This window comes from Clytia hemisphaerica, unplaced genomic scaffold (assembly GCF_902728285.1).
Source record: "Clytia hemisphaerica strain Z4C2 unplaced genomic scaffold, Clytia hemisphaerica genome assembly, whole genome shotgun sequence".
Taxonomy (NCBI): Eukaryota; Metazoa; Cnidaria; class Hydrozoa; order Leptothecata; family Clytiidae; genus Clytia; species Clytia hemisphaerica.
In genome coordinates, this window is record NW_027103332.1 from 519946 (window position 1) to 547366 (window position 27421).

The 27421-nt window shown below is 34.4% G+C and overlaps 3 protein-coding genes across 3 annotated transcripts in view; all 3 read right to left on the minus strand.

Annotated features, from left to right (window-relative positions):
• Positions 1-822: 822 nt before the first annotated feature.
• Positions 823-2902, minus strand: LOC136815660 (trace amine-associated receptor 9-like). The gene has a single exon (XM_067072108.1). The coding sequence runs from the start codon at positions 2474-2476 to the stop codon at positions 1052-1054; it is 1425 nt and encodes a 474-aa protein (XP_066928209.1). The 5' UTR covers positions 2477-2902; the 3' UTR covers positions 823-1051.
• A 1717-nt stretch (positions 2903-4619) lies between these two features.
• Positions 4620-27421, minus strand: part of LOC136815670 (centrosomal protein of 290 kDa-like) — an 82663-nt gene continuing 59861 nt past the window's right edge. The window contains exons 53-69 of the mRNA XM_067072116.1: positions 25088-25272; positions 24084-24195; positions 23257-23307; positions 22416-22487; positions 21345-21425; positions 20990-21049; positions 20506-20589; positions 17555-17725; positions 17180-17308; positions 15162-15245; positions 13948-14082; positions 11427-11519; positions 10488-10561; positions 10012-10111; positions 9502-9569; positions 8995-9052; positions 4620-5354 (exon numbers count right to left, since the gene is read on the minus strand). Coding sequence (XP_066928217.1) covers positions 5196-5354; positions 8995-9052; positions 9502-9569; positions 10012-10111; positions 10488-10561; positions 11427-11519; positions 13948-14082; positions 15162-15245; positions 17180-17308; positions 17555-17725; positions 20506-20589; positions 20990-21049; positions 21345-21425; positions 22416-22487; positions 23257-23307; positions 24084-24195; positions 25088-25272 — 1716 coding nt within the window. The 3' untranslated portion in view covers positions 4620-5195. The remainder of the gene's footprint in view (positions 5355-8994; positions 9053-9501; positions 9570-10011; positions 10112-10487; positions 10562-11426; positions 11520-13947; positions 14083-15161; positions 15246-17179; positions 17309-17554; positions 17726-20505; positions 20590-20989; positions 21050-21344; positions 21426-22415; positions 22488-23256; positions 23308-24083; positions 24196-25087; positions 25273-27421) is intronic.
• On the minus strand, positions 18182-19278 carry LOC136815544 (octanoyl-[acyl-carrier-protein]:protein N-octanoyltransferase LIPT2, mitochondrial-like). Its single transcript, XM_067071999.1, has one exon. The coding sequence runs from the start codon at positions 19184-19186 to the stop codon at positions 18494-18496; it is 693 nt and encodes a 230-aa protein (XP_066928100.1). The 5' UTR covers positions 19187-19278; the 3' UTR covers positions 18182-18493.

Consider the following 27421-nt stretch of genomic DNA (forward strand, 5'->3'; position numbering starts at 1 on the left):
CCAAATTCAATGTTCAAAAATTTCCCTCCAAAACCGTCCCCACTGGATTTTCTAACCTATCTACATTTGGATTTCAATAGGAATTTTTCTCCACACTGAGGAAAGTAGTTCCACCGGGGCTGTGAGACAGGGGTATAACATATCTATTTTCTTGTAGTGTCCACAGGAAAAAGTCATCAAATCACACCGGTGTGAAAGTGAAAATCACACGGTGTGAAAGTATACATTTCATACTGCTATCCCACGCGTGGGAATCGGTTCGTTAATACGCCGGTGGGAAACGCAAAATCACACCCCTCAAAATCACTTTTGTATGATTGAATTTCCGACGTGGTTAGCGCAGGATCACACGCTTTAAACATTGTGTGCTGAATCAAACAATACAAGTGTTAAATCGAAAATCCCACGTCGAACTTCGTACTTCAGGCCCTCTCTCCTCGCGTGTTAAATCGAAAATCCCACGTCGGATTTAGCATTTTACACTCGCTTATCGAAAACCACAAGCCGAAATTTTGATTCCCCACCAAGTTTTTGGACGTCACTTTTAAATTTCGAAGCTCCTGCAGTATTAAAAAATCGAATTTGCGTCAAAGCACTTGAAAGGCTTCTATTTCTCGAAAATCGTCAAAGTGGAACTCACTAAGAAACGAGATGAAAGATCCCGGTTTTTAGTGAGGTACTCGCTAGTTTTCCCATTGCAGAGGAAATATTCATCCGCGTCTTTGCGGCTCTTATCCCCAGCCTAAAAAGTAGGGCGATGAAAAAAATCATCCTGGTCCAAATGGCGCTTAAAGGAAGAATCAAGTTTTCCCATTTTCAATGTGCAGTAAGTCGTGTATATTATAAAAGAAAATAAATTTACATGGTTTTTCGGTTATATGATTATAAGATGAAATGGACACTATTTTATAGAATTATAAAAATCATAAAGTCACTGGGATCTTGTGGTCATCATTCATGTTTTGTTTCAAACAAAAAATGATGACCACAAGAACAAGGATTGACTCCAGGGGTTATAAAAACTCTCTACCAACTCAAAGGCTCAAACACATCAGTCTATGCTTGTCGTACATACTTGTTCCTTTTCTTTTTCTAAAGTCAAAAGTTGTTCTTGGAGTGTTTCCATTTCTCTTGATTGGTCTCTCATTAATTTGCGACCGATTACGGTTGAAACTTTACGACTGGCTGATCCATTATTGTTGTTACCAAAGATAATGTTATTAGATCCAACAGTCATGATACTGACTTCAGTTCTACTTAATTTAGCTTTCATTTTACGTTTGATCAATGACTTAACAGCTTTCCTTAGTGAACGTGTGAAGACAAGATACAGGATCGGATTCAGACATGACACCATAAACGGTAATATAGACATCAACCAGTTGATGATACCAAGGAAGTAGTAGTCGTTTAACACTTCGTAAACATTGATAAAGAGGAAGAAACCCCAACAACCTAAGAAAGGTAACACAACCATTGCAACATTGATGGCTAGACGTATTTCACGACATCTGATATTATTGTGGCGATATTTAAGATTGTCATCATAAGATGAAGAATCACTTGATGAATCGTTATCTTGTCCATTGTTATCATAAGTCCTTTTCAAGAACACAGCCAGCATTCGTAAACGTTTTCGATCCTCTGATAGATTCTTGTATGCACATACTAAGACCATACTGTAGCAGACAACGATGGTGGAGATAGGGAATACCAAGAGGACGATAGCTGCAACGACAAATACACAATTTGTGTATGAATGAGCTGGTATGAAGATTCGTGACATCGAGAATAGGAAGAAGAATAATCCAACTGACCAGATGATGTAAACAATAAGTTTAGATCTCTTTGGTGATACCAGCGATGGGTATTTCAGTGGCCTGGTGACAGCTACTGCACGTTCAATACTGATAGCTGTGATTTGGAGAAGAACCAGAGCTGAGAAGAACATATCTGTAGATGGGTGGAAATACAAATCCACTGTCTTTGACAATGAGATTCGAGCTTGAATACAAATAAACCAGAAAACATATTGTAGCATAACTCCAAGGTCTGCAAATGCTAGACTCGTCAGGAAATTGCCAGTTTGTCGTGGAAGACATTGTAATTTAAGAATAGCATAAAGGACAGTGAAGTTACCTAATAGTCCAAGTGGTAGTAGAATTCCTAATAGAACGTAAGTGAGAAGTTCGTATTGTTTTAGAGGTGATTCTTCTTCTAGACTTGGACAAATATGGTGCATTTCATAGGTGGTTGGTTGCAGAACATCCTGGCAAAGATGGTAGCCAACATGGTACGATCTCTGATCGCAACAGATAGGATGGAGATCGTTTATGACCGATTGATCGATTGTACCAAATCGAATATCGTTGAAATGTCGACATAATACCAAAGCTGCACGATGAATGTCAATATGGGAAAAGTTCTTCAGTGTGGTGTAAACTTCAATGAATATTGATGTGCAGTTCGCAATCATTTTGATTTTTCAATAAACATTAAACTAAAAGACAACTAAAACAGCTCTTTTTCTTTATCAATAACCAAATATTTTCTTCAAATAAAATATGACTGTGAAGACTGAAGAGGGATCTGTTTAAGGATTACGTAATGTGTGTCTCCTTTTAGTTTATTATGTCTATTTCATTGACTTGCTTTTAACTGGCACGAGACGAACATTGATGATATGAAAGAAGTCCTGCGGTTGCCTCTCCCTCTGAGCTTTTATGTCCAACTAAATAGAACAAAGTATGTGTCCTTCGATTTTTAAAGATGCTTATTTCCCTATTTGATTACTTTCCCTTGTTCCTTTATTGTTTCTCCTTTTGTTGTTTAAACTACAATGAAAATAACAAAAGAAGCTGATGAAAAATGAAGCAGAAAAAATGCTTCAACGTACTAGTACTTGAAAAAATCTGTTTCGGTAGAGCAAATGATAATAATAATAAGGGGAGGAAATCTTCTGAAAATCGATAAGTATAATAAAGGTGAAAATAAATTCTGAATAGATTTTAAAGTTTAGTTTATTTTTCTTCCTCTTCATTCTTTGTTATTACTGATTTTAAAATAGAATCTTTGTTGTATGGAAAATAATGGGGAATAAAATTCTTTTTGGGAGTAAGTAGGCAATAAAAGAAAAACATTTTTGGCGACAAAATGCGATACCATATCTTCAAATCAAATCTCTCTAACATATATGAAGATTTTTTCTAGATTCTGACGTGTTACCTTTCTTCTGATTTTATTTACCAAGTTTTGTACTTTCTCCTTATTTGAAGATAATGGGAAATGAAATTTAAAATTAAAATAGATTATTTTACGTGGGTCGGAGAAACTTGATTTAAGGAGTGTGTAAATTAGATTGTTACGTGTTTCGATGGTTTCGCATGGAAGTGTGATAATTCGGGTTTCTTTTTATAAAAATTATTAATCTTTTTCATCCAAATCTTATTACCAATTCGATTCAAATTTTATTCCATTGATAAAAATATCTTTTTTTGGGGGGATGGCACCAATGTTGTTTATTTTCCGTTTCCCTTGAACTATTTTTGACCTAATTTTTCTTTTGACCAATTATTAGGAAGTTTTCCCTATTCATTTTTAAAGTTTTCTTGGTCTATTTCTTGACCTAAAAACAAATTTTACGTATTGGTCCAGTAAAATTAGTCGCATGTTCACTGAAACCAGGACAAAATTAATTCCCAAAAGACTGAAATTTGACATAGCAGTCAGAAAAAAGCCCCACCGCGGTACGATGGAAATAACTTTTCTGACCAAAAATTGAAAAATATACCTTTTAGGGTCAAAAGGTGGCGTCCTCTTCATATATCACCACAAATGTCCAAACATGGGATTTTTTCGAGTGCCAACGCTCAGATTATGTATGCTACCTTTCTTCAAATCCCATTGCAAATCCGTAAGTAAGACAACAGAAGACAACCATATTCTAGTGTTTTCTTTAATCTTTGGATTTTGGAAAACGTCATTTTAGGAAGAGGCTTGGCTTTGCATGATCTCGAAAACTCAAAATTAAAAATTTAAGAATGTTGCACAAATACGCGCTTTTTTTAATAAAGAAACATACAGTGGTGTCACTTTAACTCGAATGTCTTCTTAGTTCGGTGAACAAGTTTTTTCATCCCTTCAGTCCCAGCCTTCTAATAAAACTTACTCCTTAACTCGAAATTTTCTAAACTCAAACAAATTTTGTGTTCCCCGTGCGGACTCGAGTTATGGAGACTCGACCGTATTTACAATTTCAAATGGCCGATCTTGCTGAAGGGATGTTACAAAATTTATTACTTACTGAGGAAAATATACTTGGTAAAAATAAAGTTTATTCATAATTTTCCAAAAAACATCTGCTACAATTATTTATAGCTTGGGATATTGTCTTAAAAGTCAACTGAGAGCTATCTCATACCCTACTGTAGTTATTTGTTGCCATAACCTTAAAATATACTGACTCTAGGTCATTTTTGGCCTAAAAAGAGAGGTCAACAATATTTTCAAAAAATATTTTACTCCAATAGAAAGTTTTGTTCAGTCTCCTCCTTATTTAATTAGACACCAAATTTTAAATACACAAGATATAATTTCGTACGAGAAAATAAAGGAGAAAATATGTTGTGGGCTGTCAGCCGCCATATGCTTTTCAAATTTCAATATTTCTTCTAAATTTTAAAAATCTTTCAAAATTTTCCATAAATATATCACATTTTTTTAGTAAAATCTTTTTTCATACATCTATATTACAAGTTTTTAAAAAACATTATCAATATCAGTTTTGGAAATACCCAAATCGAAAAGAATTTGCATTTTTATGACCTCTAAACTTTACATAAAGGCCCGGGGGGGGCAACCCTTAACGGTAGGTTTTTTGGACTTTGGAAAGTGCACTGTAAGGGTTGATTTGTGAGCAAGTGGGAAAAAGTGCACTGTAACGGTGTAAAATTTGAGAAAATACCGAGGTAATATTTGAGAAATTTCAAAAAATCTTGCCCTGAAAAGGAGACGAATCCTATAAAAAGGCTTGTATCAGTGGAGATGCATGTTTCCATATTGTTCCCGTAAGTGTATTCGAGGGTGAAAGAATCGGTGTTTATAATCAACAATATAATATTCGTGCACTTACTAAAGTTCCATCCAGTGCGCAGGTAAGGTGACGTTCCCATCAGGGTTAATACATATGTTGATAATTAGGGTGGAATGTTGACATCAATACCAAGTTGCTCTGACAAATCAATCAATTGCTTTTCCAAGAGCGAGTTCTTTGTAAGAGATTTCTGATAATTGTATTTGAGATCCTCTAGCTCGTCGAAGAATGCTGGGTCGAACGAATCCAATTCCTTTTTCAGCTTGAAAGAGAAAAAAATCAGATTTTTAATCGGATTAATCTTTGTGATATTCCATTTCACGTTTTCGTTAATTTTTTACGTTTGAAAATAAAGCTCACGAAATCCTGTGAATTTGCTGGCTCGCGAAATTAAATCCACGCGAAATTAAATCCACACGAAGTTGAATTCAATCGAAATTATGAAAACTAGGACAGTTTATTAGTCTACTGAAGAAAATACAAGCTACCCTTGTAGTAAGAATAATAAGAGAAAAAAATATATATCAAGATTTGGGCCAAAGTTTTAGAAAATCCAAAATTCTTTTTCTGTAATTGATAGAGAGTTTTAAGAATTCACCATGACGGTTGATTAACTTCGATAGGAGTGAAAGAAGAGATGAATAAGAACATAAGCATATAAAATACCAGAATGCATACACATGCCGATTTTCACGTTTTTCTCCATACAATCTGGGGATATTCTTAACTTTTTTCGAAAATTTATCTTAATATTGTTAATGAATTTTTAGGTTACGGTCCAAATTCGACCTAAATTCAACATGTAGAAAGGCATTTTTTGTGAATGATTTGAGAATTGCTGGGGTCTTAGCATATTCATAACTTTTCGGCTAAATCCATGATGAATATTTGTATTCTCGTAAATAAGCGTGTACTTTTTTATCAAGAAAAAGTCGCTCAAGATAGGTGACTGACTTTCGCGATATCCAATATAGTAGGTTACTGAATCAAAACGATAAAAGTTTAATCTAAACTATCAAGGATCAAAATTTCAAGTTAAAAACGCTTCCCAATCATGAGATAATAATCATTAGAAAATATTTTCTGATACAGTCAAACCTCTAATTAACGGACACTCTAAACGGCGGACACCTCTGATTAGCGGACAATTTCATTTTCCCCGGCCGCTTCCTAGTCAAATCCTCATAAAATAGTTTCTAAAAGGCGGACACTCAATTAGCGGACCCTCTGATTAACGGACAAATTCTTTCGCACGAAATGGTAAAAACCCCTATTTCAGCTCTCCAATTAGCGGATATTGAATATCAAACGGGCACAGACGTCCAAAATCGAAGAAAATTTTTTTAGATATTTTTATTTCAAGCACTTATTAGTCTTATCATTCAAATTATTTCTACAAATTTCCAGTTTTCCCTTGACCCATTCAACAAATTGTATTTTCAATTTTGGTGTTATATTTCTAGATTTTCTTTCATTTGTTAAAAACTAAATTGTTGCGTTTTAATAACCTTTCTCTTGTTCTTCTATGACCTAGCATAGAACTATTATCAGATAGAATGAATTCATGCTTTTTTTCTCAAAATGAAGCGTGTCTGTAAGGGGTCCCTTAGTTGCAATGGGAATTCAATTGCACGTGTGCAATGATAATGTCGTTTCTTTGTTCTTATCGTATTTTAATTGCATATTTTCTCATATTGATTGGATTCTTTTGAATTCTCAAAAAATTATGCACATAATTTGATTATTTTCAACTGAAAATTTCGGGCACTTCGGTCCCCTCAATGCAAATAAGAATTACATATTTGAAATCAGCTCATTTTATAGATTCACCAGTGTTGAAAACTATTTGAAAACGCACTTCTAAGAAAAGAAATTTGGGTGTCAAGTTTTCACCTAAATTACAGTAGTTATTCTTTCCGTATAGAGTAAAATTGATTTTTTAATTTTAGGAGTTAAAATCGATGGAATCACTAAATTTCAGCTCCTAAAATTCCAGATTGTAAGCTAAAATAGATTTGTAAATATCAATCGTTTTCCAAAACTAAAAATTTCATAACTGAGAAAAAATACCCTTATAAAGAGCAATCTATCCACGCATCAGATTTTGAGAAACTGTTTTTACGACCAATAATCACTTTTAACAAAGGGAATCTGAATAGATGATGAAGTAGCCAAAGTGAGATATTATTCTATCTGATAACAGTTCACTGGACCTAGTGTCTGCAGATAAGTACTTTAGACCCCAATTTTGTATTTTCGACACCCTGGGATGGCCTAATTTCAAAATTGGAGCTCCGAAATCAAAAGTTTCTAAAAGGCGGACACTTCTCCCCCGATGGTGTACGCTAATTAGAGGTTCCACTGTACACAGGTTAAAATATTGTATGCATTAAGCCAAAATTTGCCAAAATTCTTTTTTTGAAAATCGAGCCCCGTCACTTTTTTGGTACTTTCATTTTGCATCACTATGCAAAAAAAGAAAAAAAACAGAAAGCCGGTAACAGAACGGCCGAACCGACGAGCGAACAAAGATTAATTTAAAGGACCGGGAAAGGACCCCAGAGGTAGGTCCAAAAAACAAAAACAAATTTTAAGCAAATATTTAGGATCTACGTTTGATGGAGGACTTTAAGTGACTCTGTGTCTTTACATTCACTTTGACCGATCTAATCAATCAATTGTTAATATAATGTTTAAGCTTTTGTGGACTCTAAAACAGCCAATTTCTCAGGAAAGTAGGTAAAAATGGTGAAAATAAGAACATTTTTAGGCGGCTTGAAACCCAAAAAGTTAAGAACATCCGAAGGTTTAAAAAATTTTGGATGTTCTTATAAAAAACGTGTTGTGACATTTTGTTATAGTTTAACCCGAATTCCCTGGATAACTCTAAGACTAAGTGAAATTGAGTGCTCAATACAATCCCAGAGTAGAAATGGCTAATTGAAAAATGGTAAAATATTTATTGATTTTGCTGTATTTTTCTTTCACTTTAGACTAAAAAGTCAACAAATATCTCGAAGCTCGAAATATTAGTTGATGCCTATAAAATATATGCACTGATCCAAAACAACAACTTTCATGTTTGGGACTTAAACATGAAAAAGTGCTAATAGTTGATAGAAAATGAAACACATTTACACATTGCAGAGGTGGTAAGTCTCTATTTTCTAAATGGGAAAATAACAAAATAACAAAACAACATCTTAGTCATAATAAAAACATTATTTCTTGGGCGAAAATAAAAAAATGCAGTGTTTCCAGAAACCAGCCGGGTGAAAAAGAAAAACTTTCTGACCCGGTCGCAGACTATGGGTTCATCTATATGGTTCATCATAAGGAAAATCAAGTTGACCGTTCAAGGTATCAAACGTCGTTTAGTTAGATATTCCCGCTTGTAAATCAAGTTTTGTTCGTTAGTAGTTGATACACTAGTATTCAGGGCTTACTTCATACTGTTTGTACATAAAAGTTATCTTTAAAGTTCTATTTCAATGATCAAAAGTTATCAAAAATAACAAAAAAAAAATTTTCCGGCCGGCCGCATGAGAGCTTTTTTCCTTCACCCGCATTCCGGAAACACTACATTTTTTTAATTTTCGCCTCGTGTCCAATTTTTCCCTTATTTTTTGTACCAAAGCAAGAGTTTTAACAGAGTTTTTGCGGTTACCATTAGTCTGAATAGCAGACATCTACAAAACCACAGGTAGTATAACTACCTCAGTTTATTAGTTCTAGGTACCATCGCGAGGGAAAAACTCACGACTGAAGATGGAAAAAGCTATCCTCATTTTTATCCCGGGAACCGTAGAATCAAATTAATTTGGATCAATCTTTATTGCATTTGCGTGAATATTGTCCCTCAATTTTCGGCCTACTTAGAGTTTATTTAATCAAAATCATACCTTGTTATTCTCTTTAGAAAGTCTCTCCTTTTCAATTTCCATTGACTTGATGCGAGTCCTTAAAAATAACATTTAAATTAATAAATCTACGATATCTACATACCCTAGGAAAGCTATGCAAATTTGAGGGACTAACGATTTCTTTGGGGTCTAACCATGAAGAAGAAAATGATTTTTTCATACCATAAGTATAGGTACCTAAAGGTTTTATGACCTTAAATTCAATTGTGTAATCTCTAGGTCCGAAAAACTTGGATTGTTAAAGGGATTTTTGATGAAAAAAATTGTATAACTTTTTAAGTATATATATAAGTTTTTTATGAAATTTATATTATAAAATAATTTATATTAATTTATATTACATTTATAAGAGGTTGTAAAAAAGTGAATTATACAATATTAAATTAAGTATGGTGGCTAAGAGAGCCCAAAGTGTAACTTTGTAGGTTTTAAGGGGTATGTGGTTTTAAGGGGTATCCACTGGTAATTATCATAATATAATAATACCTCAAGTCAACTTCCAAAGCTAACATTTTATCATAATTTTTCAACTTCTTGATGATTTCATCTTGAGTCTAAGGAAGAGATAGGGACATTTTGTTATCTCATTTGTATTGTTTGTCATTTAGGTTATTGTTACCATTTAAATGGAGGTCTGAATCGCTATGAAATAAATACTGAGCTTGCAAAAACATTGCAGTGTTAAAATCAAATAATCAGAACAAAAAAGCCCGCGTTATGGTCGAAAATATTGAAGATCGCCAAAATTTATCCACGCGAATTCGAGCTCTCCAAATTGAAACGAGAACTATATACTTTTGAAGCTTAAAATTGAAATATTTCAAGAACCGGGAGAGCTTTTAACATAATTCTTCTTTTTGCTGATTTTGCATTTCGTAGTAGAATCTTTCTAAATTAAATGCAAGTAGAGTAGGGTTTCGGAATAGCGTTTTTCAAAAAGTCGAAATAAATTCGGGAAAGGTGTATTATCCCTTAATGAGCATTTTGAAATTTTACCACGTCTATTTTTTCTTCACCGTCATTGGTCAGCTCTCGAAGACGTTTCAGCTCGTTCACCAGTTCCTCTTTTTCACATTCTAATGTCCGCACACGAAGTCTGTATACGAAAGAAAAGAATTATAGACTTTAATGTTATTCCTTTAATTGTCAAAGCATAAGAAACTTTTCTTGGAAAATGCGAAGAAAATGATTAAGCAGAAATTTGGTGCCAGAAATCTCTTTTTTTTCATGGTCGTAAATTTTTTTTCAACATAGCTATATTTATTGCCTTCACGTCGATACCCTTAATGCATTTTGAGTAGAATTAAGACTATGTTCGCACGTAGCGGTTCTATTCTGCTCCGAAATGAAATGGAGCCATTCTATTGATTAGAAATGACGTAAACCTCGACTTTAACCAATAGAATAGCTTGATTTTGTTTCGGAGTGAAACAGAACCGTTACGTGTGAACGTGGTCTAAGAGACAACATACCTGCTTTGTTGTAAAGCTGCAAGAGCGTCATTTTCATTCTCAACCCCATTCGGAAAATTTTGCAAAAATTCAACCTACGATTCAATAGATATCTTTAAATGTGCATGAAGGTGAAATTACAGTTAAAAAGAGTGCTTAAAGACGAACCAAAAACTTTTAATTTTGTGTTCGTTTTCACGAAGTCTTAGTTCTCTAATGCAAAAATAACTGGACAAATTCTGAAAAATATTCAGAAATTATGAAAAACACTAATTTAGTACCAATGTACTAAAAGGTTTCTCAAATTTGTCGTCCTGGATACCCATTTCGTTTGGATACCCCAAGGTAATGCAAAGATTTCAGAGTTTTTTTCCACGTTACCAAACGTCACGATGTCTGAGAATTTAGTACTGACAACACCCATCTGTTAAGACAAGTATGCCATTGTGAATGTAGGTAGATAAAGTAACAAACTCAGCTTGAAATACTCGTGAGAGTGTTGAGTATGGTTTGTAGACGCCTATTGTCAATTGTGCAACCATCACTACTTATGAAATCAATTACCCCCTAGTTAAAGAACTGCATTAGGTAAGTACGTAAGTGAATAAACACTTTTCTCAAGATTAAGAAAAAACAAAAAGTGATACAGCCGAATCTCTTATTTATTGATTTGAAGTAAATTATTTCTTAAATAAGTTGCACACGAAGTTCTATACAAATGCTTGGTTGAAAGTGGCATTTACCGCCTGGTTTTTGAAAATGCACCACATCAAAACAAAAAAAGCTTCCATCTTAAGAAATACGATGCAAATATAAAAGCGACTCAACAGGTTAAAAAAAAATTAAATAAAAACTTAGGCTAAGGTTACATTGGTGAATTTTTCACGCAACCTTATAAGTGTAGCCTTAGCTAAATAGGGTAGGTTTTGTTTTTGGAAGCTTTAACAGAAATGTTCTCACTTTTTCTTTGAGTTCATCAATATCTCTCAACAATTGAGCTTCTCGTTCAGCACAACCTCTGATGTGTGATTTGATCTCCTTCAAAATCTCATTCTTAAAGAAAGAAGAGTATAATTGGGCCAAGTCTGTCTTGATGTTTATCTACCGAAAAAAAATTCAAAGTCGCAGTTAAAGCTTGTAGTTAAAGCTGATCTATACGAGGAGCAATATTTGGATAAAAAGGATGACATAAGCCTTGTTAAAATTAATGGGTTGTTGACCTCGTTGAACAAGTTGACAGTACACATGCACGTGTAGAAGTTTGGTTAGCTAATTTCGCTAAGTTCAGTTAAATTAGAAAAATTACGGCAAACATTACAAAATCAATCTAAAATAATTCGACCATTCACTAAATTTTATAATAGATATATTTCGTGGCATTTGAATTAGATTACGATTTTTTGCTCGTTGAAAAGGTATTTGCTAGTGAAACAGTTATAATTGTTTCGAAAAAGAAAACTAAAGAAAGAAAAGCTTTTCTTGATTCATTTCTTTCCCTTCAAGCAAAGGCAAGGAAGGGGAAACTACTATTAAAGAAGGTCGACTTTTGTTGGGCGAGATTACAATAGAGTAAGTCTTATCCTACTTAGTAGCAATCTAATAAGGTTATTATTCAACGTCTTTATCCCACTCGGTTTCGAAGGGAATGGTCAGAAAGTATCTACTAGGGGGCGGGGGTGTGAAGGATATTTGTAAAGTTGTAAGTTGTAAAATGACTAATCTGCTTTACTTTTATTGCAAAATTCGAAACCAAAAAAGAGAAAGAGGAGAAAGAAAATGAGAAATAAAATGAATATTCTCATTGTAATCACCAGTTTACACTGCTGTGTCAGTGACCCAGTGAAGTTTTGAAATCCACCGGGTTGGCTTTGTAAAAAAAATAAACTTAACCGGGTTTGAATTTGAGATCTCAAAAACGAACTGAGTGAGAATTTTTAACTCGATTTTCACCGGCGAAGAGAAAAAATTGAAATTGAAAGCATTGGCTTTACTAGATTTATTTGGTTGACCTTATTCAGGATTCCTACGCGTTTGCCAAGTTGAAAATCCCAGACTTTTTATCTCAAAAGGCACACTTTTCCAGATTTTTGACCTGAAAATATTAAAAAATTTTCCAGACATTCTTGCGAAATACCCAATATCTTCCAGACATTTTCATCCATTAGGAAAGTTTTCAGTTTTTCCTTAACAGTTATTTAAATGAACATAATTTAAAGATTTAGTTGCAAGCGGAGCGAGCACAAATATTTGGGAATTTCAAAATGTCAAGATGAAAGTTTCCTATTTCCAGAAAGTTTACTGAACTTTTATTCAGCGATTATCTCCTTCAAATTCCATATTTGTCCAGACAGGTATAAGAATTCCAGAAAGAAATAATATAAATAATATAATACGAATTTTGACCGGAGTGAGTAAGACCTGGTGAGACAATGAATTTCCAAGTTTTGACAGGGGTAGAGAATTTCGATAAAATTTGACCGGGTTAACTCATCATCCCAACGGGGCTTAAAATCAGGCCATTTTTAGCAATTGTTTTCACTGGGTTACCCACTGTGGCCGAACTCACCAGTTCACTGATACAGAAGTGTCAGTTTTAGATCCCAGTTTGCCCTCCCTTTATATTTGACAATATACAAAGTACAAAATCCAAACACGAAAATTCATACCGTAGGATTTTAATGCGAGGCTCTATACCTTAAGTTTCGGCTAGGCTTTTGTTCTTAATACTCTAATTTTTTGGCATTTGTGAACCTCATTGTTCTTATAAAGTTGTTCTAATAAAAAAGAGTGTATACTGAAAATACAGAATTTATACCATCAAGAGGGAGTTTCTAAACATCGACCAGAAATGGCGACCACGGCCACCGACCAGATAAATTTGGATTATCGAGTTTATCTGCTCTCTTCACCGTAGAGAAAGTCCTCAGAATACTAAAAAGTGACCTTTGAAGTAACCAGTCATTTTCTTGATAAATTGACACGATTTGACAAAATATTGACAGGGCCATTAAGTATGATGTCTCTAAGTTTTGTCACACCGAATATTTTAATCATGCTGAATGGGATGCCTTCAGTATGAATAGATAGAACTTGTCAGTAGGAAAAAATTGGGAAGGCCAGTTTTAGAGATATCAATCTAATCAATCATTCTATTGTCTTTATGCTGACAAAATGACTATCTGATGATTAAATACAAAGCTTCTCAAACCAATTTCAAAAAATGTTATGCCGCTAATTATTTTGATGCTGATAATACAAAAGGATAGAAATTGACACCATAATCGAGCTCCAAGAGCGTCGAAATGGTTGTTTTATGCATAGGGAATGTGGCTCTAAATAGATCAGACAGGGGTGAGCTTACTCTTCAATATGATATATTCAAATGATAAGGAGAGACAATCTACGTTGGTGAACAAGAAAAACTCCCCCATCAAGATGGTACTACACATGCGCTACATTTTGTTTATCACAGACAACAAACCTTTTTAGCAATTTCTTGATCGAGACATTTTATTTTTTCTTGATACATTCGATTAACCACTATTGAACGATTTTGACCATCATTCGTTGTTAGTTGGCCGATACGCTCTGTGAGTTCTTCTAATTCTCTTTCTTTCTGGAGCACGTAAAAAAGGAAACAACTGATGAACAGTGGAACGTACATTAGTAAATTGAAACTACATATTTAGAGGCAGTAGCATGGTGGTAAGTACTCAGAGGCTCAATTTTAGCATTTAAAAAATCAAAAACTTTGAAATTAAGAATTAAACACTTCATGATAATCTACCAGTAAACAAAGTTCAAAGTTCAGCCAAATTTGACCATTTTTTAAGTCGACATGGATGAATAAACAGACAGACAGACACATTCACAGAACAGACAGACAGACACATTCACAGATTCTAACTCGATAAACTAACTAACATGATAAAGTTGTCGTATCGGTAACAAGGATGGAGGGAGAAAACATGGGATCATCCCCCCCCCAGGAAGATGGGGGGGGGATCAGATTTTGGTGGCAGGGAGGAAGTGAAATTTTCGAGCTTGATGGGGGGAGAAAGGCGAATAGGGGGTATATTCAGTCCTCTACCCAGTGGGGGGAGTAATAGGATAAATACAGACCTTCCTGATGTGTTTGGGCATTCAGGCTTATGAGCCTGTCTTTCTAGGGATCTTGAGAGTCTTTTTTTTTGCTATGGTAGCTTGCGAATTGAGGCAAGTCTGGATCATCACTTCGCAACCCTTATACAATACGGCTAGGGGGATTTCCCAATTGGTGGGAGCACGAATTTTAAAGACAGGTGGGGGGAAAAGGCCAGATGGGGGATTTTAGCTTTTATTTGGGGGGACCAAAAAGCTGGAGGACGCCATGGAAAGTATATAATCCGTGACTATGATATCTATGAAAGGTTCGTAAACAGGAAAAGCGGTGGAGGAAAAGTACATTCTGATGCTACTTAATTAAGATTTCCAAATAAAGAAGAAAAAGAAAAAGAAAAAGAAGATGAAAATGAAAGTGTGTGTGGTTTTCATCTAGTAGTTGTGTGTGATGTTGTTTGGGGGGGGGGCGTTGTAATCGTGTTGTTTTTATCTGTTCATCTTTCGAAAGAAGAGAACTATGTAAAGACTGTATGTCACGTAAATTTCTTCCAATATCAGGTTTGATTTAAGACAACTGACCAAATGAATGTATACCTCGGTGAGACGTTCTGCTAGGTCCTTGTTTCGTTCTTCAAGATCTTGAATGAGTATGCGTGATTTCTCACCATCATCTCGTTCCTATGATTAGATAGAAAAACGATTACAAAATTATCGAGTAGCCTGTCCCAAAATTTTTTCAAAATATAATAAAGGGGGTATATAAATTGTACCTCTAACCCCCCCCCCCAAAAAAAAGGTAACTATATACTAAAGCAAGGCTGTTTAGAGCAACTCAGCTTTTTGAAGCTGAAAATATTTTCAAAAGAGAATGGGGGGGGGGGGGGCAAATTTCGGAAATTAATAACCGGGTGGGGATGTTTGTTTGGGGCCTTTAGAGTAGAGATGGTGTAAGGGGTATGGTAGTAAGGAAACTGAACTGACATTATCCCTTATTATCATTATAACAGCTATATACTACTATATTATACGAATTATGAACGAATCCAGTCTATATGTAATAACATAGACCTTGAGGTATCTAAAAATTAGCAAATTCTTCCCCCGATAAGACATAGCTTGGAATCTAATTGTTGGATAAAATCTTTTTGAAATTGAAATCTTTATGGCAAATAACATCGTGTGTAGAGGGGTCCAGACCCCAGTATTTTTTCAGCCCCCGACTAAATTCTAGAAACACAGCCCCCCCTTCACAAAGCAAAACATCAAAGAAATATTGGATGCAAATTCTCGATAAATTTATTGCGCCGCAGGCAAAAAAAATTTTCTAGAGGATAAAACCTTCCCCACAGTATAGATTTTTAACATAATTTAAAATATCATCAACCTATCAGCTCTGCCCCCGTTCTATTACACAACAAGCTAGTCCCCAGTATTTTTTGAAAAATACAGCCCCCAATCAAGCAAAAATGGTTTAGCCCCCCCCTAAGCTCAGGGGGAGGAGCGCATTCTATGAATAAGCGTAAGAAATATATGAAAAGCTAAACGTTTGGCAAAAAATCCTTTCTGATTTTCTCTATCTACAATAAACAATTTTACCCTTACTCTTATTAAATATTGATTACAACTATAAGCTGATGAAGAAAAATCTTTAATAACATGGATAAAAAGAAAAAATAGGTTGGCGTAGTTTCGAGACACTTAATGTGCATCAATCGGTGTAATTTCTCAAAATTCTCTCCAATTTCGACATATCGCTTACTGCTATGCAATGGACATTTTTTCTAGTTATTTACCACGCAACCACTTACTTTCGTGGGATAGATTTTCGCGGGGATTAAAATCAAGTCCCCATGGAAATTTGGAAAAGCCTTATCCGCGAAATATTTTCAAAGAAAACTCAAAACCGTCAAATAAACTACTTTTTAAATGTTTACTGGCATTAAAACACCCTCTTCTCACAGACCTACTGGGACCCCTTCCCACTTGAAAGATTGATCAAAATATCGTCCCAGTGGAAAATTATACTGTAATTTTTATATCACTACTGAAAATAAATCAGATAAGAAAATCCGCAATGCAAAATATTGTGCTATCTTTCCATCTTAACTTTTTGGCTCGAAAACAATGAAATTCGAATATCCAGCCATAAGAAAACATACGAATATCAATCCCCATCGAGTTTTGGTCCGTTACTTTTACACCTACTGCCTGAAAAATCCCACCGGGTCTGTGAGAAGGGGTGTATCAAAGACGCGCTAATAATTTCAACATAATTGAACAACCAACATGCATGATTTGGCAATAAAAGGCACACAGTTGTGAAAATATTGTCTGCCGATAGTGCCCTACACAAAACATCTAAAATCTTGCAGAGGACATCAACCACAAAATTTAATCCCCGCGAAATTTTACCCCATTAAAGTAGTAAAATTGCTTAAAATTTTCTTGGATGAAGTGGTAAAGTTACAAAAGAAAGAGTGGGTATTAATTTCGAAATTCTTAGTTACATGAAGAATGGTGGGAAACAACTGTTATGTATACAGAACGCTAATCAAACCCTAAAAAACTTTCCTGCATCTTTATTTGAGCCTGCATTTAATAAATGAGTTTACCTTTTCCAATTCTTTTCGTAAGCGTTCGTTCTCTTTGAGGACGCGCGTTGAAGGATTACCACCGCCAGTGGTCTCCATTTTGCGTTGATGTTGTTGTGATGACGTTTGTTTCACTTTTTGTAGTTCTTGCTATGGAGAAAAAACTTATTGATTGAAGTACGTAACCATCGTTGTTGGGTGGAGATGAAAAGTCAAACGTCAAACTACATTTTAATTTTATGAACTTCTGTGTTTAAAACACCAGAATGAGATGGCGCGAGTCCATCCTCTATGGGTCACGAACACGCGAACACTCGAAAAGCTGCTTTTTCTAGGAAATCATCGTGGAACTCAACAATAAACGAAATGAAAAGTCCCAGTTGAAAAATAAATTACCTTTAAACTCTTATTTTCTTTGGTCAGTTCAGAATTACTTTTAACTTTTTCCACTTTCTTCTTTAAGACTTCGTTTTCACTTTGTAGCCTTTCAACAACCCTTCGCATGGCTCCAATTACACGTTCCATGTCTTCAACTGATTGACCTTGACTCCCTGTCCCCATAGCAACCTAAATGAAAGCACAGGGAAAAAAATACGGAGTTAATAGGGAGTTAATTCACGAGTTTCTCAATTGAAGGAGCAAGAAGTCGTACAGATGAGAGTCTACTATACAGTTTAAGAGTAAAGACATCTGATAGAAATAAACATCCTATTTAACTCCGCGGGTAGTGTTGTACCATGAACGATGCCAAGACTTATGGATAAATTGATACACAAGCTTATAATTCCAAGCGAAAAAATCTGGCCAGGAATAAATTTGGACCACAAAAAGATGAATTCAAGTCACTGGTCTTTAGTGAAGGAGGGAATTCTACGTTATTTCATAAAAGCAAAAGCATGACACCTTATTTTTCATATGGTCTCAGTTACACAATATAATATTTCATAAATATAAGCAAAAATTTGAAAACTATCAACAAAATTAAATTCTTCAACCTAACGGTTTTCGAAAAAACATTTTTTTTATCAATATCTTGAATAGAAAATTATCTAAAGCTGAAAAAATCCTCATGACTCCTGAAAATTTATAGCATCAACGATTTTGGATTTCCTTTATGAAAAATTTATTAAATTGTCTTGTGTTGGTTGCATTTTGGTTTGCATCAAATAAAAAAGAAACTTATCTGCCAACTACTACCATCACAGCCTATTCTTCTTTTTATTTTTGGACACACTACTATCAATTAAAATTCAGAACTAAACGCGAAGACAACACGTGAAATGGTGTCAAATTCTCTTGTTTTAGAGAACATATTTCAAACTTTTAAACACGGACTTATTTTTCAACCATTTCGCAACCAAACACTCTTTGAAACTTGTCCAGCAAATGTGGAGTGACGTGTTCTACAGTCACAATATCGTCCAGTTGTCTTGACAACGAAGTCATGCTTTTTCCCTGTAATCCACACGGGACAATATGCCCAAACCATGATAGATCAGTGTTACAATTCAATGCTAAACCATGACTGGTGATATGTCTCTGGCAATGAACTCCAATAGCAGCAATCTTCTCATTCCCGATCCAAATACCAACGTCATCAGTGCGATGCGTCTCCACACCAAATTGTTGACAAGTATCCATGACAACTTGCTCCAGCTTGTGTATATAACAACGCAACGTCCATCCGTAATTTTTCAAATTCAAAACAGGGTAACAAACTAATTGTCCAGGACCATGAAAAGTGATCAAACCACCACGATCTGTGTATTGATATTCAGCATCTAATTCCTTTAGTCTGTTAATCACTTCAGTGTCCATGTAATCTTTGGTTCGAATTCCAACAGTGTAAACCGGGTGATGCTGACAAAGAAATAAATAATCATCCACTATCTCAGGTGGTTGTTTATCTTTTCCAGGCATCTTTGCTTCCACTATTCTTTTCATGGTTGACATAACAGCTGAATAGGATTGCAAACCGAGGCTTTGAATGATGACCTTTTTGTTAAACAAGACTCTGGATAACCACATTTTTCTTCACTTTTAACTATTTTTATTATTTTACTATTTCTTAATTTATACGTCTATAAGAAAAAAAGATTGCATTATTAGTAATGAATCAAGACTTTCTCGAACATATAAGGCAACCGCAGCTGTAGCACTGTGGCAGAATGCACGTGTCCACAGTTGTTAATTTTTCAGGGCGCCAAAAGACATTTTATAGAGCACTTTTCCTCTATCTTGCTGCGAAAACTAAGTAAAATGAGTTGTTTTTCATTGTTTTCATCCTCCTTTTTCTTTCCCTTCTCCTTTTCCTCTCCTTCATTTTTTTTCATATTCAATTCAACAAAGCTAGCTTTGCAGGGTATCCTAAAAATCCTACATACGCCCCTGAAGGTCTTAAGTCCAAGTTAAGAGGAAAAAGTAGGAGTTATAACAAGATGAAATTAGGTAGCAAAACCGCAGTCGTTGACGTCTGAAAAACGCGTAGGATTAAGATGAAGCCATTAAAAACAAGTGATACTTTTATGGACCTACCTGTTTATAAAACGAGGCACGCTTTTTTTTTATAGGAAGGTGTGATTCCATTTCATCATGGATATACTTAACTTTTTAGGGAAAATCATCCTAAAATATTCTTACTACATTCTTAGGTTAGAGTGAAAATTGAAACTAGGCTAGAAACATTTAGTACATACGTCTCGAGCATAAAATGGCATTTTGGTGAAAGGACAATTTTTTTTTTTTTACAATTTAAAATTGACAATTTATAATTAAAAATGCTCTAAAAATGGCATTCTTAGACTGAGTAGCCGAATTGCATGATAGTGATATTCTTAGCATTATTCTTAATTTTTCGGCCATCATAGACATTCTTATAAAGTATATTCTTATATAAAAAAAGCGTGTTATAAAAGTTTAATAAAGGAGGCAATGTAGAAACAAAAACTGAATTATTTAAAATTTTGCAAGTTGGTGCCAAAAATTTTTTTCTCGAAAAATGAACATTTTCATATTTAGCATAACGTCTTTGTATAAAAAATCAGCAAAAACTAATGAACAGATTTTTCACAAAAACCCTAAAAACTATTTTTCTGGACCAAAATTGCCCAAAAAATTAAGTTTTCTAAAAATCAGCTTTTTCATATTTAGCACACTGTAATTCTACGCCTTCGTACAAAAAATTACGAAAAACTAATGAACAGATTTTTCAATAAACCCAATAAACCAATAATAAAGCATTTTTTGGGCCCAAATTGGCCAAAAATCAGGTAGGTCAAAAAAAAACACACACACAAAAACTGGCCCATTAAATGTGAGGAAAGCACAAGACAAAACCACACACAAACCTTTTTAGCTTTCTCTTTTTTCTTGCTATTTTCGATCTCCTTCTTCAAGATTTCTACATATTCTGATAAATCTTTGACGCGCGCCTAAAAGTAAAAGGTGGAAATTAATTCTCCATCATAGGAAACGGTAGTTTCTCTTTCATGTGCAGACATCCCCAGTCGGACTTAACTCCCCCTTGTCTAAGCACTGTAAAATTGCAGCTGGAGCTGACAATTCTGCAAGACAAGGGCTTGACTAGACCCTAAATGCTACAAAACCTGTTGAGCAGTCAGACGCAATGAAAACCTTGCAAAAATTTTCACAACCTTTAACGTACCAGCAGAAAATTTCTAAATTCAAAGCTAGATAAGCGTCACACACGCTTCCTTGCCGAGTAACCCCAGCCTTTATAACAGAAACGATATAGATTATATATAGTAAGAAAAAATAAAATGTTTTCTCCTGTCAGAACTACAAAGAACAAACTACAAATATATAGATTACCTTCAGCCTTGGCACATCTTTATTGGCTTGTTCGTTCTCGAAACGCAGTTCCATATTTTCCTATAAAATAAATTTCCCATTTATCTATATTTCTTAGAACATGAAAAGTGATGAAGTAAAGTTTTGAAACTACTTACAGATTAAACCCCGAAGAAGGGAAATTAAAAATTTTCAGCAAACGAGTTAGAATATGGAAGGTAACTTTTGTTGATGGAAATTTAAGCGATTGTTTCAAAATTATTTCTTTTTGACATAACCCATTGATAACACCTCATTTTAACAAACTTTTACTAGCTCACTGATGAGCTATATGAGAAGTTCTTGGAACGATAAGTAATCACAATCATAATGATACCTTGCGAACTTGCAGCATTTCTTTTTGTAGTTTTTGTTCTCTATGAAGAGACCAATTGTAACCATCAACATCTTTCGATTCCTAAAGAGTACACATTTTTTTATAAGAACAAACTATATAAGAGCATATGGTTTCAGTGGCCAAAATCTTAAGAACAAGTTAAAAACATTTTAAGGCTTCGTGGGCTGTAAAACACCTGTTCTCTATGGAAAATGGACAAAAATACTCAAAAAATGCTGGAAATAAGAACATGTTACAAACATTTTAGGCTTGAAACCCGAAAAGTTAAGAACATCTGAAGGCATCAAAAATTTTGGATGTTCTTATAAAAAATGTATAAAGATTAAAGATAATCACTTTCCTATTCAGAGTCAGTACTCTCTCGTTCTGGTATTTCCAGCCCTTAATTATTCCTATCCCGTTAGGTTTTCCGAAATTTCGATTAACATCTAGGGGCCATCTAGGGGGTTTGATCTCCTCAACATGATTCAATGTTTTTATTTTGGTTTTTTTTTCCTACCGGGTGCGCCATAAAAAACGTGAATTTTCTCAAGTAGGTCTAAAAATTTAAAAATAACCAATTCTTTTCCATTGGAAAGAAGATGGATAAACTTGAATTTTAATGGGTCATTTATAAAATTTGGTTCATCAGATCAAAAGTTATGCTCAATTTAAGAAAATGCTCAAAAACGTTGAAAATCGACCTATCAAATTTTCATTTTAATATTTCTGAAAGTAACTTTTTTCATTCAATTGAGCATAACTTTTGATCTAATCAATCGAATTTAATAAATGACCCATTAAAATATAAGTTTATCTTCTTTCTTCTTTCCAATGGAAAAAAATTGGTTCTTTTAAAATTTTTGGATTTCGAGAAAATTAATCTCAAAAAGGGAAATTTTTTGTGGCGCGCCCGGTAACACATCCCTATACTAACACGTTAATATTTCATCACTCTGCGTCGTAAGAAAGCCGTGGTCGTCTAGTATGACAATTAGCGGGGAAAGAAGTACTTTTTTCTTTTAGAGAAAGAAGTAGAGAGAGCGTATCGGAAAAAAGTAAATACGATACCTGTTTTCTCATAAGTTCAGCCTCGATTGCATGTATCGTCTCGTTTTGTTGGCTAATCTGAATTCGCAGCTCCTGAAAAAAAATTATAGTGAGCGTTTGAAAGGAGAAGAAACCTAACTAGACAACATTAGTAGCAAGGGTAATGTTTAAAAATACTGGCAGTTCTGAGGTCGTTTGGTGGATATTTGCAATCAATTCAAAAATTCTGTAAAATACCTCAGTGCAGTATCCATAATTCTAAACTCAAATATCTCCTTAACTCAAACAAGTCTTCTGAATTTTATCAGATATAATTGGTAGTGGTAACAAGAATGCCTGTAACTTCTAATTGTCAAATACAATTGTGGATATTTCTTTTGCATTTTTAAGATTATCAAAAGCGCTATATTTGAATGGATTTTTGGTTGAAAAATTTGCGATTATTAGCGGTTGAATTTGCTATTAAAAAAGCTTTTTTTCTACTTATGTTGTAACGTTTATTTTTACACTAGTGGTAGTTCAACCTTAGGTTAAGAAGGTTGTCAATTTTCAAGAAAAAGGAAAATTCCTTCGGAAGATATGGGACCCAAAATACCCCGACACCAAGAGTCAGGGTTGGTTTTATTCAAAAACCTTTTGAAAAGTATTCACATACCACTACTCTAAACCCTGATGTTAAAGAAACTATTTTAACATTTAAAATTCAACTTTTCTAGAATGTGTATTGAAATAATATCTGGATTGTCATAAGAAACACCGTGTAGAAATTGTAAGTTAGTAAAAAAATTCTAGATATTAATTTCACTCGAATTTTTCGAATTTTCACTTTTTCATTTCACAAAACTTTAAAATAAAATGGCACCTGGATTTCTTTCTCACGGTCGACATTTAACTGCTTCGTGATTTCATTATTCTGAAAGATATGATGATTAAAAACATTGAATTAATCGATAATTTGTCAAATCATACAACCAAATTGCGAACACTCGATTGATAACGCACGCACGCACGCACGTCAATACTTTCGTTTTCGATGATCTTTCTCTGCTCTTTTAAAAAAATATGAAAGGTGTCATGATTGTTAACTTTGTCCAATGTAAGTTAAAAAGACGTTAAAGAATCACGTTAAATTACCTATCATGATTTCCTTAAACGCGTAAGATTTAGTGTAAAATTATAATTTAAAAAGAAGGCGAGCCTCTATGCTGACATAGCAGAATAAACGAAATAATTTCTCAAAACTTGTACTTGTGCTGCATGGGAGGGAGAGAAAATTGTCTTTCCTTTTTCTAAAGATGTGTGTGTAAGCAAGAGTTATATGATCCAGGGGGGGGCTGACCTTGACGGCCCGGGGACGTGCCGCTGGAGTTTGAAAGGTGGACACCGTCAGATAGAAATGAAAAATCTAAATTTTCCTCATTCTCTCCCTGTAAAGTGGCAAAAATGACTAAAACTAGAAGAACAATTAAAAAAAATTTAATTTCAACCCTAAAAATTGTCCAAAATAACCAAAAGCCGACCCTGTCAAATACACAACTTGACAATTAGTAAATTTGGGATCCTATCAGATATCTTCAAAGCCTTAAAAAAGGGACCCTGACCAACAGCACGTCCCCTTACCCAATTTTGCCTAAGTGCACCCCCCCCGGGTAAATGATATCCTTTAAATTCGTACGAGTGTGAATATACCTGATCTTCTAGTTGAAAAATACGTGCTTTCAGAGCGCCAACAATTTCCTCGTGTGCTAACGTGTTGGAAGAGTTTGGTTCAATATAATGGGAAGCCGATTTGCTTGACACGCTAAAAAAAGATGTGTTTTAAATGTTAGTGGTGCACAACCAAATACATTGAATATGATGTACGACCCCAAGACTCATGGCGTCTATTTCTTTATAATTTAAAAAATCTTACCGACTTTGCTACAAACTAAGACAGGTATATTACCTATTATACGTCCTTTATATTGTGTGTTTTAAATTAAATTAAAGTAAGAGAAAGAGAAAAAGCACGATCAGAAGTAGGAACTTTTAGTTTACATCTTAAAATACAGTGGAGTCTCTATAACTCGAACACGCACGAGGAATGCAAGCTTGTTCGAGTTAAGGATATTTCGAGTTATGTAGTGAAGGTTTATAAGGTCTTGTTAACTTAAGGGTCTAGGAGACTCGTTCGAGTTAAGGAGACAATTCGAGTTGTAGAGGTTCGAGTTATGGAGACTCGACTGTAGTAAATCCGGTGTTGAAAAAGTGAATCAGCTCTTCGCCATCCGCTGACTGACGATTAGATGGGGCCCCGTCTACTCACGATTTTTTCTGAGCTCGATAGTATAGACGGGTAGTTTTGGACATAAATTTCTACAATTTTTTGCAGAAACGCTTCTGATTGGCCGATTATGTCTATTGTTCTCCCGAAAAATTTATGCAACAAAATTCTGATTGGCCAGTTTTCAAACGGTTCTGGTTCTGGTGGCAAATTCAAAATCTCCAATTCTACCCACTAATTTTTATCTCACGTGAGCTTTGTGAAATGGAGTAAAAATTTGTATGGGTCCAGACTAACTGACGATGGGAACAAAAATGAAATTGGCACGGCCAACCAACAACTAATGTAGAGAAAATCAGAAAACTGCTTTAAAAACCATACTCATGTCTAAGCTGATTTCAATCATCAATCAATCAATCAATCAATGTACCTTTTCAGTCGATTTTGTAAGGCGTTTTTATCCTTTTCGTGTCGATTCATTGCATCCTTCAAACTTTTATTCGATTTTTGTAACACAAGATTTTCTTCGCTCTTTTCTTTCAATTTAGTCTTCAAATGTTCCATCTTTTTCTTCCATTTTTTACCTTCCGCCCAGCGGATCACTTCTTCACGATTCTAAAAATTTTTGAGAAAAGACACCAATAAATAATTAACTTGACTTACAGGCTTTTTTTAATAACAATATTGTTTTCCATTTCATCATGCATACAGTTAACTCTGTCTAATTCGAATCTCTACTATTCGAACTAAAATATTGATCCCCTCAGCTAGAAAGTGGATTAAATTACTCTCTGTAATTTGAATTTTTCTCTAATTCGAATAAAACTTTGGTCCCTTGAAGATCGAATTAGAGAGAGAATTTTTGGCCAGTTTCATCATGGATCAATTTCATCACAGAAAACATTCTTTCAAAAAAAATCGTGTATTATGGGAGGGAACAGTTTATGATTTGGAGAAACAAATGAAGAAATCGAAGACGAGGGTATCGAATTCAAAGACACATAAAAAAGGTTCTAGTGATTTTGAAATATTTTAGTTTAGTGGAATCAACGAAAAAGTTCATCCCGTGCACAGCCATACTTCTCGTGACGTTGGAAATATGTCTGTGTTAGTTAAGTTATCCAAATATCTTTCACAAACAATAGAAGTAACACGAGGATGTTATCAATATTGAATAAATATCTCCAGGTAAAACCGCGTGGTCTTTTGCAAGTTTTGGGTTTATCAAAATATTTTACTAGCGGCAGAAGGCATGAAGATGTTGATCATAAAAAAACAAACTCTTACGTTTTTTTATAAGAACAAACTATATAAGAACATAAGGCTTCGATGGCCAAATTGTTAAGAACATGTTAAGAACATTTTTAAGGCTTTGGAGACCAATTTCTTAAATCTTAAAAAGTTAAGGCTTCAAAAATAAGGGATGTTAAAAAAAACGTGTGGATGTAGTCTCAATCCTCAAGCAGTTTATTATCGCGTGATTTATTGAAAGATTTGTGTATATTCACTTGAATTGAAGATTTGAAGGAACAAAAAACAACAACAAACAGAATTTCCCCTACGCAAATAGATGAAATATGCGAAAAAGATACGATACGATACAGAAATCTCCTACTCTCGAGTACCTAGTAGCCGGGGGATCGGAGTAAGCGGGGTGAGAGGAAAAATTCTCAAAACTTAATAAGTTGGAATAATAATGTCCTGGGTGGAAATTTTTTGAAAAGATTGCTAATACAGCAAAATAAGGGCAAAAGAGGGAACTCTCAAAGAATTTTCACAAAAAAATTAATAAGCGGGGGGGGGGGGTTGAATTCAGAATGTTCTGGGTGGAAAATTTTTGAAAAATTAATTAGCGGAGGGGGGACGCTTATTAGATACCCGAGAGTAATGCCTAAGCAAAAATGAATAGCTAACCAAGTTCCGAAAAATTGCAAGCATTGATAAACATCGATTATGCCCGATTTTATGACCACTTAGACAAACCAGTTCATTCCTCGTCTACTCGATGTGCAAGGCAAGCTCAAATTATACGCTTTTTGCAAGAATGGTGTTTTTTAATTTTAGGTTTTTTGGTGGTGAAACATCCAAAAATATTCTTACGGTATTCTTGGGTTAGGATCGAAATTCAACCTAAATTTTATAACATGTAATATATACTTGAAGCATAAATGGCATATTCAAGAAAGTATTGCGTCCTCCGCTTATTAGATACTCAGAAAATGGTGAAAATAAGAACATGTTAAGAACATTTTTAGTCTTAAAACTCAAAAAGTTAAGAACATCCGAAGGCTTAAAAAATATAATAACGGTAATGAAAATTATTTTCTCTGCTGACGTAGATCATATGCATATAAGAACTAAGATAATGGTCGTCATCATGAGATGAAAGAAGAACGATCAGGACCCTCGAAAAAGCCTTGAGCTATCTATGTAAAAAATACATCAAAAACAGCTCTTTCAGCTGGATTGGCCTATTTGTTGAAAGCATTATTTGAAAAAAGTTTCACACAATTAAGTTTACATTAAAGAAAATCTTATTTGAAGATTTGAATATTCAGACGGAATTTCTAGACCTCAAAAATGTATATTTATTCAAAATAACATCCGCCTACTCTTCCACGTTTGGCTTTTTTATCGTTGAGGGATTTCGATAAAAACATCTTTTTAGAGGGACATTTAATTGTTTACCTAATAGAAAACGATACAAGGTCTATGCAAATATGTTTATCCCCGTCATGAATCCCGATGCTTGCGTTGCGGTAGA

Coding starts and splice junctions, on each gene's coding strand:
- LOC136815660 (XM_067072108.1), bottom strand. CDS start 2,476: ATGATTGCGAACTGCACATCAATATTCATTGAAGTTTACACCACACTG.
- LOC136815544 (XM_067071999.1), bottom strand. CDS start 19,186: ATGTGGTTATCCAGAGTCTTGTTTAACAAAAAGGTCATCATTCAAAGC.